Source organism: Salvelinus alpinus, chromosome 10 (assembly GCF_045679555.1).
Source record: "Salvelinus alpinus chromosome 10, SLU_Salpinus.1, whole genome shotgun sequence".
Lineage (NCBI taxonomy): Eukaryota > Metazoa > Chordata > Actinopteri > Salmoniformes > Salmonidae > Salvelinus > Salvelinus alpinus.
This window is the reverse complement of record NC_092095.1, coordinates 67,268,076-67,286,440: the sequence shown is the minus strand read 5'-3', so window position 1 is coordinate 67,286,440 and position 18,365 is coordinate 67,268,076. Positions and strand designations below refer to the sequence as shown.

General features: G+C 44.1%; 1 protein-coding gene across 5 annotated transcripts in view; it reads right to left on the bottom strand.

Annotated features, from left to right (window-relative positions):
* The window catches only part of bin1b (bridging integrator 1b), a 35,352-nt gene that overhangs the window by 10,992 nt on the left and 5,995 nt on the right, over nt 1–18,365 (bottom strand). For 2 of the 5 annotated variants that reach the window (XM_071330623.1, XM_071330624.1), the window contains exons 2-12: nt 13,718–13,798; nt 13,347–13,401; nt 13,012–13,106; nt 12,339–12,434; nt 11,666–11,773; nt 10,340–10,425; nt 10,056–10,131; nt 9,900–9,955; nt 8,782–8,820; nt 7,220–7,268; nt 6,339–6,530 (exon numbers count right to left, since the gene is read on the bottom strand). In XM_071330623.1, the coding sequence (XP_071186724.1) occupies nt 6,339–6,530; nt 7,220–7,268; nt 8,782–8,820; nt 9,900–9,955; nt 10,056–10,131; nt 10,340–10,425; nt 11,666–11,773; nt 12,339–12,434; nt 13,012–13,106; nt 13,347–13,401; nt 13,718–13,798 (933 nt within the window). The remainder of the gene's footprint in view (nt 1–6,338; nt 6,531–7,219; nt 7,269–8,781; nt 8,821–9,899; nt 9,956–10,055; nt 10,132–10,339; nt 10,426–11,665; nt 11,774–12,338; nt 12,435–13,011; nt 13,107–13,346; nt 13,402–13,717; nt 13,799–18,365) is intronic. The other 3 variants (XM_071330625.1, XM_071330626.1, XM_071330627.1) reach the window with 3 other exon arrangements.

The following is an 18,365-nucleotide window of genomic DNA, read 5'->3' as shown; positions in this document are numbered from 1 at the left end:
GATATGCCGAGTACTACCATTGGTCCTGTGCACACAGTCAAACCACATAACTGATCAGTTCTCCATTTCCACTGTCCCATATATTTTATTTCTGTTTTATTCTTTTTTATCTTCGACCCAGACGCAACAGAGAATTCATCAATGACTTTGATAGACTCTTTCAAGCTCAGGTCGTCCTGTAAATATAAAACTGTCGTCCGCATATTGCGAAATTTTTAGAATATCCCCTCCAGGTAAAATGATGCCTTTGATGTTGTAATTTGTCCTAATTGCGCATGCGAAAGGTTCAATATATAAAACATACAATAGAGCAGATAGAGGGTCCCCCTGTCTGACACCTCGTAATTGCTTGATAACATTTCCAATATTCCCATTAATATTTACCCTGCTACCCACATTACTATAAAGAATTTTTACCGATTTCATAAAATTATTTCCAAAACCAAACAAACTCAAAAAAAAAAAAAAAAAAACTCATGGTTTACCATGTCAAAGGCTTTTTCCTGGTCCAAATTCACAGTAATAGCTGGCAGGTGCCTTCCTCTAAATATGCTTGAACGTCACTGTGCAATTGCAAGTTCCAGGTTAATTTTCTCCCCACCACACCGCATGTTTGGTCTAAACCAACAACATATGCCATGGCAGAAGATAGGCGATTAGTTATGGCTTTGCTTAATAATTTATAGTCAACACACAACATTGTTAAAGGTCTCCAATTTGCTAATGTCTTGGGGTCTCCCTTTTTGTAAAGTAGAGAGATTACCCCCTCACACATCGAACCTCCCATATGCTCCAAACCAAATATACCTCTAAACACTTCCAACAGATGACATCCAATTAAATCCCCAAAAACTATGTAAAACTCTTTAGAGAGCCCATCCACTCCTGGTACTTTTATCTTTCATGCTCTTCAGTGCCATATAAAATGTCATCTAATTTCAATTCCCCTTCTAATTGGTCTCTAATATCGAAAGGTATCTATCTGCACATCCACGCATTAAAAAAAAAAAAAAATAGTCCCCTTCTCATAATCGATTGTTTGTTTTTGAAATAGCTGAGAAAAGTGGTGTGTAGCGACACCAAGCATGCCGTCTCCATCCTCAACCATCTCCCCATTTTTGTCCAATAAAGCAGAAATAGTCCTCCTGTTTCCCCGTGATTTAATTTGTTTGAAAAAATAAGCAGAGCACTTCTCATCATTTTCCCATTTATCTTGCTGACTTTTAAAAATGAAGTCTCAAGCTTTCTTTTCAAAAAAAGGCATGCTGCTTTTTCTGCAGGATACACAATTTGTCTTTATCTAATCCACCACCATTCAAATTACCTTGGATGTGTAGATCTTTTAGTTCATTCTGTAACTTATAAAATTCTGTGGTTATTACGTACTTTGTCTTTGCAAAAATTCTGAATAAAAATCTTGATTCTTAAATTTGCGCTCTCCCACCACTCTATGACAGTAGAATAAAAAGGTTTCATAGTTACACAGCCCTGGAAAAAAGACCTAAATCTTGTCTCAAAAGTTTTGTCATGTAAAATGCCGTTATTAATTTTCCAATACCCTTTTCCAAATTCAATTGTTTTTAATTCTACTGTCACAGACAGGCAGCTGTGGTCTGAATAGGATACCGGAGTGACGAGCGCGGAGGACACACCGAGTCCACGCAGAACAAACAGATAATCTATGCGGCTCCTCGCGCCCCTGCTGTTTTCCCAAGTGAAACCGGGATCATCCGCATGCGCCACTCTATAAGTATCAACCAAATTATATTTATCTATTAGACTTTTTACAAGATGCCCTCCTAGATTACCTCGGTCATATGACACATTAAAATCTCCCCCCATAAACAGCTGTCTGTTTGTCATAAAAATAGCATCTAGGTCGTTAAGCATTTCTCTTCTTTCCTTGGGTGTCGATGGTGCATATACGTTAATAAATCGAAAACATTTACCCCTCCAATCGATATCTACTATTAAAACCCTCCCGTGTACTGCCGAAAAACGTCCTACTATTTTTAAATCCCTATTCCCACATAGAACACCAACCCCTGTAGAATGCACCCCGCCGACACTCCACCTCGACTCTCCCTGAACCCATTCCCGCGTAAACCTCTCCACATCATTTTGATCTTTTAAAATGTACTTCTTGTAAAAAACACACAGAGAAGCAAATGGAAAAAAACAGTCGCCCTTTTAACTGGGTTCCTAAGCCCTCTAACATTTATGCTAGCTAGGTTAAAAATAGACGACATGGGATAAGGAGGGAAAAGGACAACTATCTAAAATATGAAATTTTCCAGACTCACTTTAAATACAGTTCCTCGTTAGGAGGCCTATCCGGGAAACGGTGGTCCCCAGCGGGTGGACTGTCCACAAAGATAGGGGTCGGAAAAACCCTGTACTCCTCCTCATGCTCCTCCTCCTCATGTTCTCCATCTGTGTGGGTGCTGGAACACCGCTGGGTGCCAGACCGCTGCTGTCGATGGAGCTCGCTCCTGACAGGGAAAGCAGAGTCTCCTCTGCGCTGCCCGGGTTTCCCTCGCTTTTCTCCTCAGACTTCCCGCTTTCAAAGCAACTGAAGCGATTCCCGCCCAGAGCGGACTTCTCAGTCGCCTCCATGCGGATGAGTGGGGAAACGGGGCTCATCTGCTTCCTTTTCACCGAGCACTTCCTCCTCTCTCTCACCGTTGTCCAGCTCTCCGGAGCTGAGGGCGCGGTGGGCTCTCCCTTCTCCTCCACTTGCTTGTTCCAACTCCTGTCCGTCTCTCCTCGTGGGATGATGATGGCGCCTCACTTCCGCTCTCCTCAGACTCTCGCAGTTCTCTCTCCATCACTAGCTCATCCACCACCTCCTCAATAGCGCGTAGTTCCAATCCTTCTCCCTCATCTGGTCTTTTCCCGCTCTCCGCTCTGGCGTAAGAGGGGGCTGCCTTCGGGCAGTGACGAAACAGGTGGTCCTCAGTTACACAGACTGCAGCGCTTGGGCACAGTGCAATCCCTCATTATATGGCCGAGAGTCCCACAGTTTCTGCACCTTGTCTGGGTGCAGGCATCGGCGAGGTGCCCGTACGTGCTGCACTTCCTGCAGAAACGAGGCTGTCCAGCATACATGAGGTAGCCCCTGTTTGCACCGATGGAAAAAGACGCGGGAGGATGGCGGTAGCCATCATGGCCGCTCTCGTCCTCCTTTAGCAGCACACGAAACTGCCTCTTCCCTGTCCAGATGCCTAGGGCGTCCTTAATCTCTCACTCCTGGCAATATGTTCACGTACCGGCTGAGGTAGCACACTAAAGTTTCTTCAGTGACCCAGGGGTTGAACATGTGCACCGTTAGCACCCTCATATTGTGCCTGCACAGGGACTCAACTTGAAAGGCACTGAGGGCGGGTGCTGTCACGTTCGCACGGAAGAGCCCTCTCACCTCCTCCAGCCGGGTGATGGTGTAGAACGACACATCGTAGAACTTCTCGGGTGTGTTCTGTTGCAGGCAGTGCACATCGTCTGCTGTCAGGCGTAGAGGTCCAAAAAGAACTTCCTTTCCAAAACGAACTCTTTCCATCCAGTTGTCTTTTCCGGTCCATTGAAATCTCAGCGTGTTCTTCAGTCCAGCGGCCGCTGACTGACGTGGCCGACGACGACATCGCACCACCTTGAGGATCCCTTGGGTACTGCACTCGATCTTTATCTTGATCTTAGCCAAAAGGCAGAGAAGCTATACCGCAATGCTTTCGAAAGGCGACGTTCTCGGACACGTCGAATTCGATTACACCAAAATGAGCTCTGTAAACTTTCCGCCAAATATCAAAGATTATGCATTTTTTAAATCGTGGCATAGATTTGATCAACGTCGGGAGTAACCACTTGACTGATACAAAGTTACAAATTGGTAGGTTCAAAGTCACGTGGGTCAACCGCCCTCCAATCGGAAATGAGATAGTGTTACATTAAAACCAAATTAACAGATAAATTGGAATAATATATCACGGGTGGGGGGAAACAATTTGGAGATAATAATATTAACATAACATTTGATCTTGTATCAAATATCTCTGGTATCATTGCTGCCACAACGGAACAGAAGCAGTTGTCCACTTGGTGGCGCCAGAGTTCCACCGACCGTCGCTTTACCAAGCTGTCCTGTGTGGTGCACGAAACTGCGTTTGAATGCTGAACCACTTGACTTCAATACAAATGATGTGAACAATAAAAATAGTCTATGTATTTTTTTTATATCTGTCTGTAAAGCCTTGTATGATATGGCCATTGTGAGGAAGCCTTCATAAAGTTGCCCTCCTAAATTACTAGAGACCAAACTTCAACGACGGCACTGGACTGCAGGAACGGTCTTGGCGTATGGTCCTAGCTGCCTAAATGTGTCCTCCACATAATAAACTGTACAAACATGGCACTTTTGAGGCTTACTTTTACAATTAAGCTTACTCGGTCACTACAAGAAATGTCATATCATGGTCATAAAACGCCATTAGGCGTGCACTCACTGTATATAGACTTTGTTTTTCCCCTACTCTATTATTGACTATGTTTTGTTTATTCCATGTGGAACTCTGTGTTGTTGTATGTGTCGAATTGCTATGCTTTATCTTGGCCAGGTCGCAGTGGAAAATGATAACTTGTTCTCAACTAGCCTACCTGGTTAAATAAAGGTGAGGGAAAAGAAGAAAATACTGTATCTGTAAGTTATTTGGTTGGTGTCTTGTGAATCAACCTGTATGTGCATTAGGGTTGAATATTATCCCAGTGTCTTACAAATGTTCCATCCCGAGGATAAATCACTTTTCTCCCGGGTAACCCGTTATTAACCGAGAATAAATATGTTTTCTCTGGGGTATTACCAGCCAGGAAACCAAAAGTGACAATCAAAAGCATATAAATATCTGGATTTGATTAGAGCTTTGATCAGCATGAAAATTCAAACCTGATGCTACCGGAGCCTGATGAGACATATATTAACCACATTTAATGAGCCAAAGCCCAAATGATTGTGCTGTTATCCAATAGACCACATATATGATAGAGGCACATTACGCAAGACAGAAAAACATAAAAGCGCATAGATGAAGCTAGCTATATGCTCTCTTGGGTAAATAAATGAAACTAGTCAGTAGGCTAATCTGTTTAAGTGTGAACTCTGTGTTCGTATACCATATTAACCACTCTCCATTTGTGAACTCTGTGTACGTGTGTCTTATTATCCTCTCAGGGTTTTGTGTATAATATGATAGCATCTAATAGAGCATCAATCTGCCTTTGGTTCAACTGGAACAAATGTTGATGAATAAGTCCAGTGGCCTGACTGTTGGTAATTCTGCAATGATGGACAGTATTCCATCTCGGTGGTTGGACTGAAGAGACACACTGACTGTACTCTGTCTGTCCGTGTCCGTCTGTCCCCAGTCTGTCCGTGTCCGTCTGTCCCCAGTCTGTCCGTGTCCGTCTGTCCCCAGTCTGTCCGTGTCCGTCTGTCCCCAGTCTGTCCGTGTCCGTCTGTCCCCAGTCTGTCCGTGTCCGTCTGCCCCCCGTCTGTCCGTGTCCGTCTGCCCCCCGTCTGTCCGTGTCCGTCTGTCCCCAGTCTGTCCGTGTCCGTCTGTCCCCAGTCTGTCCGTGTCCGTCTGTCCCCAGTCTGTCTGTCCCCAGTCTGTCCGTGTCCGTCTGTCCCCAGTCTGTCAGTCTTACTGCCATGTGAGGAAGGCTGTCAATTCGTCCCTTGCATGCATTGAGTGAATCCATGCATAGCATGCAAAGACTGTGCACTGAATGAGGGGAAGAGTTCAAACCACCAGGACCACAAGCCTGTGTCTGACTGACCCCTGAACCTGGTGACCTTGCTGCCTGCCCAATGGGGAGACACACTAACTTTGGGTGCCGGAGAAGTTGCGGCCTGCAATAGTACATCCAGGTCCATATGGAGCAGGTTAATAACCCCTGCTGGGGCCCAAACACTGCCACACACACACACGGAAGATAAGCACTGGGATTACTGGGACATTTTACTGGGAAGGCCCTGGAGATGACTGGTGTGGTGTTGTAACCAGTTGTAATAGTTGCAGAGATATGGATAGGCAGGTGAAAAAGTAGGTGGAGGATGGATGAGGAGGGTGAGGGACTGACCAGAGAATGAAAGGAGGTGAGATCATCAGAAAGGGGTAGCTGGAGTGGACGGATGGATGGAGAAAAAATAAAGAAAGGGCAAGCCGAAAACAAGGGGGAAGAGGAGGTGGGAGACCAGACCATCCCTAGGCTAGAACCTATGAGCCGTCTGAGTTGACACTGAGGGTATGATGTTGATGGAAGCATGAGGGGACATTATGACATCATCTGACCTGCGGCTGTGACGGAGTGGTTGCCTGTGACGGTGCGGTTGCCTGTGACGGTGCGGTTGTGTTAGCGTCGGGAACCAGTGCGTCGCCATCGAACGAGATTATGTCCTGTTGCGTGTCTGGAGCTGGAGTCAACGAGGGGCTGGGGCTGGGGGGCGGGCGTACAGGGGCGGGTCCAGGGGGTGCCGGCCTCATCTGGAGGGTCCACGGAAGTATGTACACACATGCAACAGTAGTGAGGGAGACACAGCACACAGGTTAGTAAAACACACTAGTAATAGTAGGTTACTGTTACCTAGGCCGGTATCCAATCCAAGGCGTGTCATGGAGCAGCGCTCTGGACAGACGACAAGGCAATTTCCCTGACATTCCTGGAGATTGTGTTTACTGTAAACGCTGCGCATGTTGCCTCAAGCGTAAATTACCTTTAGAAATCAAGTGCAATGCGATGCTCTATAACGCGCCATGGATTGGATCCAGCCGTAGTCTGTAAGGCAATGTGCTGCTTTATAACGCACCATGGATTGAATCCAGTCCTAGTCTGTAAGTGGTGTCTATGAGGCTTCCTTCTATGTTAGAAAAGCACATGTCTATCAAACCAATGAAGAGAAACTCTCTATTCAACATGCTCTGGGTTAGTTTCATCTCTCGCTTTGAGAGTTTTCCTGAAGAGAATGTTGGCGACTGTGTGTGTGCTCGCAATTGTACCGTCCTCTCCTTTTTCCACCCTCTTGACCTTAAACCTTAAAAACAGACCCTAAACTCAAGATTTCCCCCACACGTTTCTGACCCACGCTTCTGAAAATGACACACAAACCCCAGTCACTCAAGACAAACACAGAGACAGTCAGACACATTACAGCCCCTGTATGAGGGAACCTTACCTTGGGTGCAGCGTCTGGGGTAACGCTGTGGTTGGCGGCGGCTGCCTCACTGGGAACGAAAGAGAAAGGGAGAATTACTGACTGACTCCCGTGTCATGCCATGATGAAGATGTCCTGGTTGTGTTCAGTAGAGAGAGAACATTTTACTGTATTTATTGTTCTAGGAAGGAGAAAGTAGAAAATAAAGAGGGCAGAGGAGAGAATGAGAGAGGGGGCAGAGGAGAGAGAGAGAACGAGAGAGGGGGCAGAGGAGAGAGAGAGAACGAGAGAGGGGGCAGAGGAGAGAGAGAGAACGAGAGAGGGGGCAGAGGAGAGAGAGAGAACGAGAGAGGGGGCAGAGGAGAGAGAGAGAACGAGAGGGGGCAGAGGAGGAGAGGGGGAAGAGGAGGAGAGAGAATGATAGGGGGAAGAGGAGGAGAGAGGGAAGAGGAGGAGAGAGAACGAAAGTGGGGACAATGACCTCAGTTGTGTTGGAGCAACGTGTGGGCGGTTCACTAAGATGATAGTACAACGGGCTAAGATGTAGCAGCTTATCAGTTTCAGTCATCCCCAGTGGTGAAGGTCTGACTATCTGGTGGCGGCCACCCCGATTAGTTTTTTTAGCACACACTGTCCCCCTGTATCACCATGGGAAAGCAGAACAGGGTCAACTGGTGTGCGTAAGAGAAAACATTTTGAAACTGAGTGAAATGCGTTGGTACAACCATTGAACTTGTCTGATAAGAACACAGACGTTCGTTATTTTTGTTGCAAAACATTTTGTTACAGTGTGCCCTACTGAACACAACCTAGATGTATTTGTGTGTAGTCAACAGTCTGCACCATCCACCAAGACCACAAGTTGGGAGAAGGGGGTTGAGAAGTATATTTAATGATCTGTGTGTACAGCCTCATTTTAGCAGGGAGAATGAGCATATGCCAAACAAACCATTCTTTATTAATAATATATAACAAGACCGTGCGTAGTACTCCACAAATACACAGCTCAGAGCAAAAACTATTTGGGGACGTTGCTGCGGCATGAGACACCAACTCACAACACAAGGCTTCCTCAAGCGTCATGCTGCGGTCATGCAGAGGAGTACCTGACCTGAAACACACGGACACTGAGAACTAGAGGAACACCCATGAATGTCCATGCACACAGCAGAACTCCATGCACTACTTGGACAACTAAAGGTCTGTATATATCCTGTGTTGAGTCCTCCAACCCTTTATTCTCACTCAGTATCTAACTGCACCATGCAGAAAGACTAGTGCTGTGCAATTAACCAAAATGCCAGTTATTTTTTGTTTTTTTAAACAACAAATTCACCAACTTCAGTTCAATTATTTGAATTCCATTTCTACTAGTGCGCACATAGTGCTGCCGAACTGTGTGATGTTGTAGTTTCCATCAAGCTCTTTAGAAACCAGATCATGCTGAACTGTGCGATGTAGTAGGGAGTTGTAGTTTCCAACAAGTCCTTTATTCTCAGTCAGTATCTAACTGCACCATGCAGAAGGACACACACAGGCACATATAAACTGTCACACTAGTCACTCCCAGTCAGGTCCATTACCTCTTCTTGGGTCCAGGCTTCCAGTCTTTACCTGCCTTTCTGTAGGGGGGGGGTGGGGTGTAATTTACTCTACAGTATTCTATATTCAGCCAGTCATTTCACTTCCTCACTAGAATGTGTAAGCACAGGGTTGGATAGGTTACTTTCTAAATGTAATCTGTTACAGTTACTAGTTACCTGTCCAAAAGTGTAATTAGTAACAGAACTTTTGGATTACCCAAACTCAGTAACGTAATCTGATTACATTCCGTTACTTTTAGATTTAATTTCCCCTTAAGAGGCATTAGAAGAAGACAAACATGGATGTTGCCAACTGAACAACATCGATTGCAGGATAAATCAATGTTAAAATTAACATAGCTGGACATATTTGGATGTTACATTTTACTTGACGGGTTGGTTATGTAGGCTTCTTCTAACCCATCGCTTTCTACTACATATAATAATAAGATTAAATTATATCCTTACATTATAAACCAAATTCTATCAGAATTCCAGTCATTCCAATAAATGTTATACCTCTTGATCGCAAAGAATAGGACTTGGAAATATGGAAGTATAGATTAGCCAAATTGTTTTATCTGAGCACCAAAACTAAGGACTTATTAGCCAGCCATACTCTGTTGTCATGAAGGACTGATTGGGCTCATTGATTCGAGTTGAAAAATAATGCTGCGCTCATGGAATGGCATGCTTTGATCAATAATAAGTGATATCCGTATCAAATTACACTACACCACTGCTGTCCTCCTTACCTCCAAGTGTTTATTCATGTTGGATAATCTTTGGATGCCAACAGCAGTCACACCACTGGAAGACATAGCTTGGACTGTAGCCTACAAAAGCCTATTCCTGCTCTTTCCCCGCAATCCATCAAACACATTCGGTGTGTCGTCATGTAATCTGTTACTGCCCAACCCTGTGTATGCATTGCATTGGACCTCATTTCTCTAGAATTACCATAAAGTTCCTAAAAGGTGCACCAGACATAGGTAGATTTTACAGGTACATATAACAGTGGGGCAAAGTAGACAGGTACGCCATAGATGAACACTATCATATGTACAATACTCCACTGGTATTCGCAACACATTGGTATTATGTCAAGTCTCACTCACTTGGCCAGCCTCTGCTCATCCAGTTTGGTCATGACATCATTCAGGTCCTGGTTCAGCTGCAAACAGAAAGATTGGAGGAAGTCAATTAATCAGTCTAGACATGTATTATCAATCAGTCCCATGTACTGACGGTAGGTACCCAGCTCTCCCTCTCACCTTTCCCATGTCTTTGTGGAACCTCTGCTGATATCCAGCCATACTCTGGAATGTGTTAACATAGAAGCCAACACGACTAGAGAGGAGAGAGGAGAGAGAGAGAGAGGACGTGTTAACATGGTGGCTGGCAACACTGTGTGTATGTATGTGTGTCTGACTGTCTGTGATGACATGTGGAAGAGAGAACGTGATAACAGTGGTTGTAAGTGGGTTGCTCTTTAGAAAGACAGAGGGAAGGAGATTGTCAGCCTGGTAGCATCAGTGAGAGGGTGGAGAGGTCTCACCTGTTCCACAGCTGTGGAAGCTCATCCTGCAGATCTACGTTGATCTCCTCAAATACTTTCTGAGCTCTCCCTAACTCCTCCTCTGCCTGTACAGACACCATGACACATCCACAGAGGTTAAACAATGTCAGTATATGCCTGTACAGACACCATGACACATCCACAGAGGTTAAACAATGTTAGTATATGCCTGTACAGACACCATCACACATCCACAGAGGTTAAACAATGTTAGTATATGCCTGTACAGACACCATCACACATCCAGAGGTTGAACAATTCTACAGTACCATGTTTGTTAGTATATGTTAGTCAAAAGAAAGCGCATTATCTACAATCAAACTAAAGAATGACATGGAATGCAGACAGAATGTTAGGGCATGGTGGCATAGAATATAGAATTAGAACTCAGAATGGGTGAATGACAAGTGAGTGTTGAAGGCATGGCGGGGGGTCAGGGCGAACTGTGACCGGGGTGAGAGGGTGAGTTAGTTAGACATCAGTCACCTGGTTTCTGGTCAGGTTAGTTTGGGCTATTTGATGAGCTGACAGAATCCCCTGGGCCCAACCTGGGGCAGCCTTCTCCACAAGAGACATCGGCTAGCCATGCAGACAGACGGACAGAGCGAAAGAGCGAGAGAGAGAAGCAAGACAAATAGTTTGACAGGCAGGTTAGCATTAAGACAGGCAGGTTTGAGAGAGTTTTGAAATAGGGCAAGAGTATTTCCATATTGTACATTAACACCCAATCAAACACACACACATGAAAAACAGGTTAATGAGACTTTTTTCCCCCAGTAGGTTGATTGGTTGCTTATTTCAACTGGTATAGCCTAAGCCCATGGGAGCATGTGGCAAGCATAGCAAAACGTGCCTCGCCAAAATTGCAATGCAGAATGTTGCTTACTGACATCAGACATCATAATGTGGGTATTTTTATTATCTTTGTTAAGGCCTTTATAGAGTCATGACTGAGTCACATTATAGAGCTGACCTGAACTGGCCTGGATATTTTCTCTTTACATTGTTCTGTTCTTTCCAAGAAGGTTCCAGAAATGCTGGTCCTCTGTAGTTGGTAGAGCATGGTGCTTGCAACGCCAGGATAGTGAGTTTGATTCCCGGGACCACCCGTACGTAACATGTAGGCATCCATGACTAAGTTGCTTTGGATAAAAGCATCTGATAAATGGCATGTATTATTTGTTATTTTAAACGATGGCGGATGCAAAACCAGGCCATCCCAGTACAGCTGGCTCAGCTTGGTTTGGCTCAGCAGTGTGATACCATAATGAACCCAGGAAACGATGCAGCGGGCGGCCATCTTACCTTGGCGATCTTGGCCTGGTCCTGCTTCTTGCCCTTCTGTAGGGAGCCAAAGTGATGCCTCGCACTGTCGTAGTCGGTCATCTTCCTGTCCCGCTTAGCGATGCGTGCCTGGTCAGAGACACCAGACAAACATACCCACAGAGTCACTGATAGATAGAAGGCTGCAGCTTCTTGAGAACCAATCAAGATCCATTTAAAACCAGGATCGCTGAAACGTTAAAGATTGCGCACCAGAAATGTAAAGGTGATTTCCTATTGAGCAGACATATGCAGCGTTCACGGTGAATGCAGTCTCCGCAAACAGAGGAACATCACCATTACATTTTAATCAGCTGTAACTCTGAACTTCCACCATATAGGTTGTATAGAGCCCTCGGTACCAGTATATGTAGTCTGTTCTGTTAGAGCCCTCGGTACCAGTATGTGTAGTCTGTTCTGTTCGAGCCCTCAGTACCAGTATGCGTAGTCTGTTCTTTTAGAGCCCTCTGTACCAGTACATGTAGTCTGTTCTGTTAGAGCCCTCGGTACCAGTATGTGTACTCTGTTCTATTTGTTAATGTTGTGAAAAATCAATCAAAATGTTATAAAAACGTTTTTATTTATTTATTATGGAGTTTCATTTTTCTCAAAATGGCCAAACACACACCGAGCACCTGACTGCAGTGACACACACCTTAATGTCAGGGAACTGGGCCAGATAGGTATCCATGGCGATCATGGAATTGTCCACAAGCTTGTCGTGGTAATCTGACCACAGGATGTCTGTCTCCTACAATACACACAGCAGAGTCAAACAATACACTCACAAATGCAAACACTCACGCATACACCCACCCCCACCCCAATAACAGCTCCACTAACAGTGCAGTTCAGAGCTAGTCTGAAACTAGCGCCATGTCTTCTAGCTATAGATCTAGTGTAGGCCACAGCTATTCCCACTAGTCCTCATTCATCACCAGTCTATACAGTCATGAATGAGCTGTCCTTTACCTCCATGCAATAGTCCATCTCCTTCTCTATCATCTCCTACAGACGGAAGGATGGAGAGATGGAGGGAAAGAGACATGCAGTGAGAGAGAGAGGAGTATGTGTTGCATTGAGAAGTGAATGTGACAGTGATGAAATGGAGGGAGGAAACTAGACACTGGTTCCCTTTTCTATTCTCTTTTTACTCAAACAACCAATAGAATTGATCTGAAGTTCTCGTGTTCTTTTCTGCATTTTCAATTATACATTTAATTCAACCTGTGAAGTTTTGTACACCTCTTTCACAGAGGAACAGGTAGTCTTTCATCCTGAATTCCCATAGATCACACACACACACCAACCGTACTAGTCTCTCTCACCTCTGCGATGGTATCCACATCCTCCTTGCCAAACCACTCTGGCTCGTACATATCCGCCAGACAGTCCTGCAGACGCTTGGACGCATCATGCATGGCTGAGGATCACAGGGACAGACAGGACAGACCAAAAACTGAAATGAAACTGGGCCAATGACAGGAAGAGGTCTGAGTGTATTAATGTGTGTGAACACTACAACTGTGTCACTCCAAAATAGACAAGATAGAAACTGACAGATATTACTGTAAAACCTAATAATAAGTTACAGGAAACCTGCAAACACACACACACACAGTTGTAGTGTACAAACACACTCACAGACAGACATGCTTCTTACTTTGAACTGCTGCCAGGTAGGCCCTCAAGTCTTTCTGCAGTTTGGTGCCCTCGGCCTGGAAAATACAACAATGGGTTGGACTGGGATTGTGAGCATGATGCCATTTTCACATTACTGAACCAAACGGTACTATGCTGCCCTGGTTACACAAACAACAAAGACTATCTTAACCAGCCCAGTACGGTTCAGGTCAGTCATGGATCCGTTTGTGTGTGTGTGTGTGTGTGTGTGTGTGTGTGTGTGTGTGTGTGTGTGTGTGTGTGTGTGTGTGTGTGTGTGTGTGTGTGTGTGTGTGTGTGGGCTGGGAACATTGGGACACAACAGTGGGTTCACCATCTCAATGAGAGAGTTGGAAGAGTCGGGACTCTCACCATCTGCTTGTTGAAGTTAGCCACGCCCTCCTCGAACGCTGTGTCCCTGGTCTCATCAGCTTTACCCAGCTTCTGAAGGACCTGACAGAAAGACAAAACATTCCTGGGTGAATACATGACCACTACAGGGCTACTGCAGGACCTGGGAGAGCACCGTCAATAATCATACACAGTAATACTTTACTTAAAGAGACCCTAGTCTTAAATGGCGATTCCCTGCTTAAATAAAAGGTCAAATAATATATCTACTGACCTACAAAAATGAATGATATCTTTCCAATTGATTTGGAGGAACGATATATAACTGGTAATACACTTGTCTATTTTTAGGCAGGCTGTCAAAGCCATGTGTCTCCTCTGTCTCTGGCAGAGACCAGCTGACAAGCACACCAAAGGCTCTGTGTGTCCATCTCCTAGTTCAACATGGAGAACTTTGAAGCGTTAAGCTGTTCAACTCTGACTCTCTCTGGTGGAATTTTCTAAATGACACTAAATATTGTATACTACCCTGATTAAGCACATATCAGTTTCAAAACAGGGCTTGTGCAATGTCATTTTTCGTCTCACAGGAAAATAATTCATTTGTGGAGGGGGTTACTGTAGCCTTGTTCACATTGGCAGTTTGAAGTTACTCAAATCCATTTTTTTGCATATCTGATTTGAATCTGTTATTTTTCCTCCAGTCTGAACAGCCAAAAGCCACATTGAATCTGAAACTTCAAGCCACATTTCAAACCAACTTCGTAGGCCATGCGACTTGTCTTGAACGGTCAAATCAGATTTATTTTCCCTCACATGGCTTTCAGATTTATTTGGCATATCTTGTTGCTTGCTAGCTACTCTGTTGACAGTTTGACAAGAACATGAAGTGGAAGCTAACTAGCTTGTTAACTGTTTACAAACAAATTAATGTGCTAGAAAGATCTGACTGCTGTGGCTAGCCAAAAAGCACTTGTTTTGAAAGTTTGATTATCTTATCCTTTGAGGTTTTAAAAGTGTTCTTCCTCTATGAATTTGAACATTTAAAACAACAGGGAGGCATTGTTGTCACCTTAGCTTGTTGCATAACTTCTGAGTGATAGGAAGCACGAGCACCACCAATCAGCCTACACCACTGTGCACACACCTTTCGTTACTATGACAACTAGCATAGCCATGTCAACAAATAACTGCTCTCTGAAAACAAACAAATCTGATTTGGTCACTTGCTGTTTGGACAGTCAGTATTCCAAAACAGATTTGAAAAACAAAACCGATTTCAGCATTAAGGCCTGCAGTGTGAACAAGGATTTAGTGTCTTCTGTTCAGGGTCAGTTTCCCAAACCCAGATTGAGCATAGTCCTTCACTAAAAAGCATTCAAGGGAAAATTTCCATTGAAAGTCCAGGATTCTGAGAAACTGAAACCTTAAAAAGTTTCACTTCTGTATTCTTTAACATTATAACCTCTGACTCATTCAAACAATAGAAGACAAAAACAGCAGACATCAGCTTTTAGAAGAGCTTTCATCATTAAAAGGAAGAGGGGGAAAGAGGAGAAGAATAGAAAAGTATGCATTACATTGAAGTGAAAAGGAGGGAGCGATATGGCAATGAAGAGCTGATGACTTGGGGAGCGATAGGGCAATGAAGAGCTGATGACTAGGGGAGCGATAGGGCAATGAAGAGCTGATGACTAGGGGAGCGATAGGGCAATGAAGAGCTGATGACTTGGGGAGCGATGGGGCAATGAAGAGCTGATGACTTGGGGAGCGATGGGGCAATGAAGAGCTGATGACTTGGGGAGCGATGGGGCAATGAAGAGCTGATGACTTGGGGAGCGATGGGGCAATGAAGAGCTGATGACTTGGGGAGCGATGGGGCAATGAAGAGCTGATGACTTGGGGAGCGATGGGGCAATGAAGAGCTGATGACTTGGGGAGCGATAGGGCAATGAAGAGCTGATGACTTGGGGAGCGATAGGGCAATGAAGAGCTGATGACTTGGGGAGCGATAGGGCAATGAAGAGCTGATGACTTGGGGAGCGATAGGGCAATGAAGAGCTGAATGTACAAATGTAGAGGTTAGAGGGCAGTGAAAGGAAATAGAGTAAAATATGCAAGGTAAAGGAAGAAAAAGAAAGTCCCCTCATCCAGCTGATCCTGGGGCTGAGTTCACTAACACACTGAATGAAGTCTCAGGACCAGAACAACTAATCAATCAGAATAAACCAAATTACAACAGTCAAAACAAAACTACATTACCTATTGGGAAACACAAGCATAAAGCAAAATGCAGTGTTATATGGCCCTAAAATAGAGAGTACACCATGGAAAACTATTTGACCATGGTTACTGATCGAACATTTTGAAAAACACAACAATAAAGCCTTGTGTCCTATTTTTTGTATTTGCTTCGTGCTGTTGATGTTAGTTGCACTTGATTCAGCAGCCGTAGCGCCGGGAAGGCAAAGTGTTCCCATTTTTAACCATTTCATGTCTGAAGGTAGAATTCTGCCTAGCAGGCAGGACCAAAGAGTAAATCAAGTGCACCTAAGGTCCAGCACTGGCCAATCAGATAGCTCAGATCACCGTATCTGCAGTTTCCTTGCGCCTCGACTGTAAAAAGAAGCCTCAAACGCACATGAAAGTTGATCATGTGAGATTTTAAACTTTTAAAACCATGACTAGCGAGAACTCAACGAAAACAGCAAAGAGCTGCAGTTTTTAATGAGTAAGTTCGTGTTTAAGTTGTTATTCAGCACTGTCAACACTTTGTTCAACAGGTTTATAAGCCATAAAATGCGCATTTCGTTAAGCTTGCGTTATTATTTGCGGCTTGTCTTTTTTAATATAGAGGAATATTTCACTTTCTCTGGTCATAGGAGTAATATGACTTGGGGCATGAAGCAGAAGTAACGTACAGTTTACACTACTTCCGAATTCGCCAGACGAAGTTCCGCCCCATTCATTTTTAATGGGAGCACGCGGGGTAATGCGCAGGGGATTGTGGGAAGGTTAGCGGCGCGAACCCTGCTAGCAGAGCGATAGAAAAAGTTCAGCTCTACTTTATGCAAATTACACGCGGCCACCGCTGTCGTTGAAAAATCAGGTGAGGAGCAGATGTTTGCTTGAAAGTCTTCCCTTCATGAAACATAGTTCCACCTGTTATTTCCGGGCAAACCAAAAAAAGATGGAGAAAAGCCAAATCGTTGCTGTGTCTGAATTTGCAATCCTATAGGATTTGCTAGAGTACAGAGACAAACTCATAAGGTATGAAGGACAATTGCATAGATTTTTGGTGTTGATGGTGGGTGAAGAGAGATTTGCACAACAATGTTTGTTTGTGCTGCCTGTTAGCTATGAACCTCAAGCAACCTATATCTCAAAACTGTGATCGAAGCCACCATTTGTGAATGTGTTAGGTCAATTCAATTGTGAAATTTGCCCACCAAAGGATAGAAATCACCAGTAACACACATTATAAATGATAAACTAAGAGCCAATTTATGCTTGATCCGTAAATGTGGTCAGAGGCGCCGTACGGATGGTGTGAGGTCAAATCAAGCGCCGCCTCAAATTTAGTAACAATGCAGATGGCTCCGTATAGCTCCGCATTGACATGATTGGTTGACGGTAGGTGGGGGCGGGAGGTCCTGTATAAACACAAACTGACTTCCTTGTTCCTTGACAACTTCTTTCACAACAGCTCTGTACTGCTCTGCGAAGCGCAAGAAGTATAAATGACCTTCTGCAGAGGCCCTATCACCATAAATGGTACACAGCCAATGCAGACGTCGGAATGACCATGCAGCACATTTAAGCATGAATTTCCTATGTAATATGCTACCAATTGGATTATGGTTATGGCTCTTTAATTATACTTGTGTCATGGCATTGATGATTATAACTCACTTCCTGTAAAATACATTGGCCTACATGGACATGAATGGGTACTTTGGGTAAAGGACATTGTGGCTTTGACTTGCAAACATTGTTGTGCAAATCTATCTCACCATCAACATCTCTGCAATCCTCCTCCATGCCATTGACCTTCTGATTTTGTCTCAGTAGTCTAAAATCATTCTCAGAAAATAAAGGTAGAATTACAACGCTCCCCCCAACGCACGACACATTATTTTCCTTTGACATTTTTAATTCGCCCACAAATTGTCAGCTCCTTATTTCCATGTACTGTACCTAGAATCCAAGGGTTGGATTTGCACTAAACAATTTCATATCAGAAACATCATGTAGAACATCTTATGGTTAGCCTCATATACATGACCTAGTGCATCAGTTTAAACTGAGAACATATATAGCTAGTTCATCAATATGCAAATGATGTGCGAGTTTAGCTATTCTCTGCTTCAGATGTATGATGACAAACCCTTGAATAAGTAGGTGTGTCCAAATTTGACTGGTACTGTACCTTGTTATGTCATGCCAATAAAGCAATTTAAAATATAATTTTGAGAGAAAGAGCTGATAACACTTGAAATGTCTCTTTTTTTAAACCTTTTAGTTCAATATCTACTTTTCAATTCTAATAGTTTGTTGATGTTTTGCGTCTTCTCACTTTTGTTTACTTCACTTGCTTTGGCAATGTAAACATGTTTCCCATGGCAATAAAGCCCCTTTGAATTTGAAAGAGAGAGAGGAGTGAAATTGT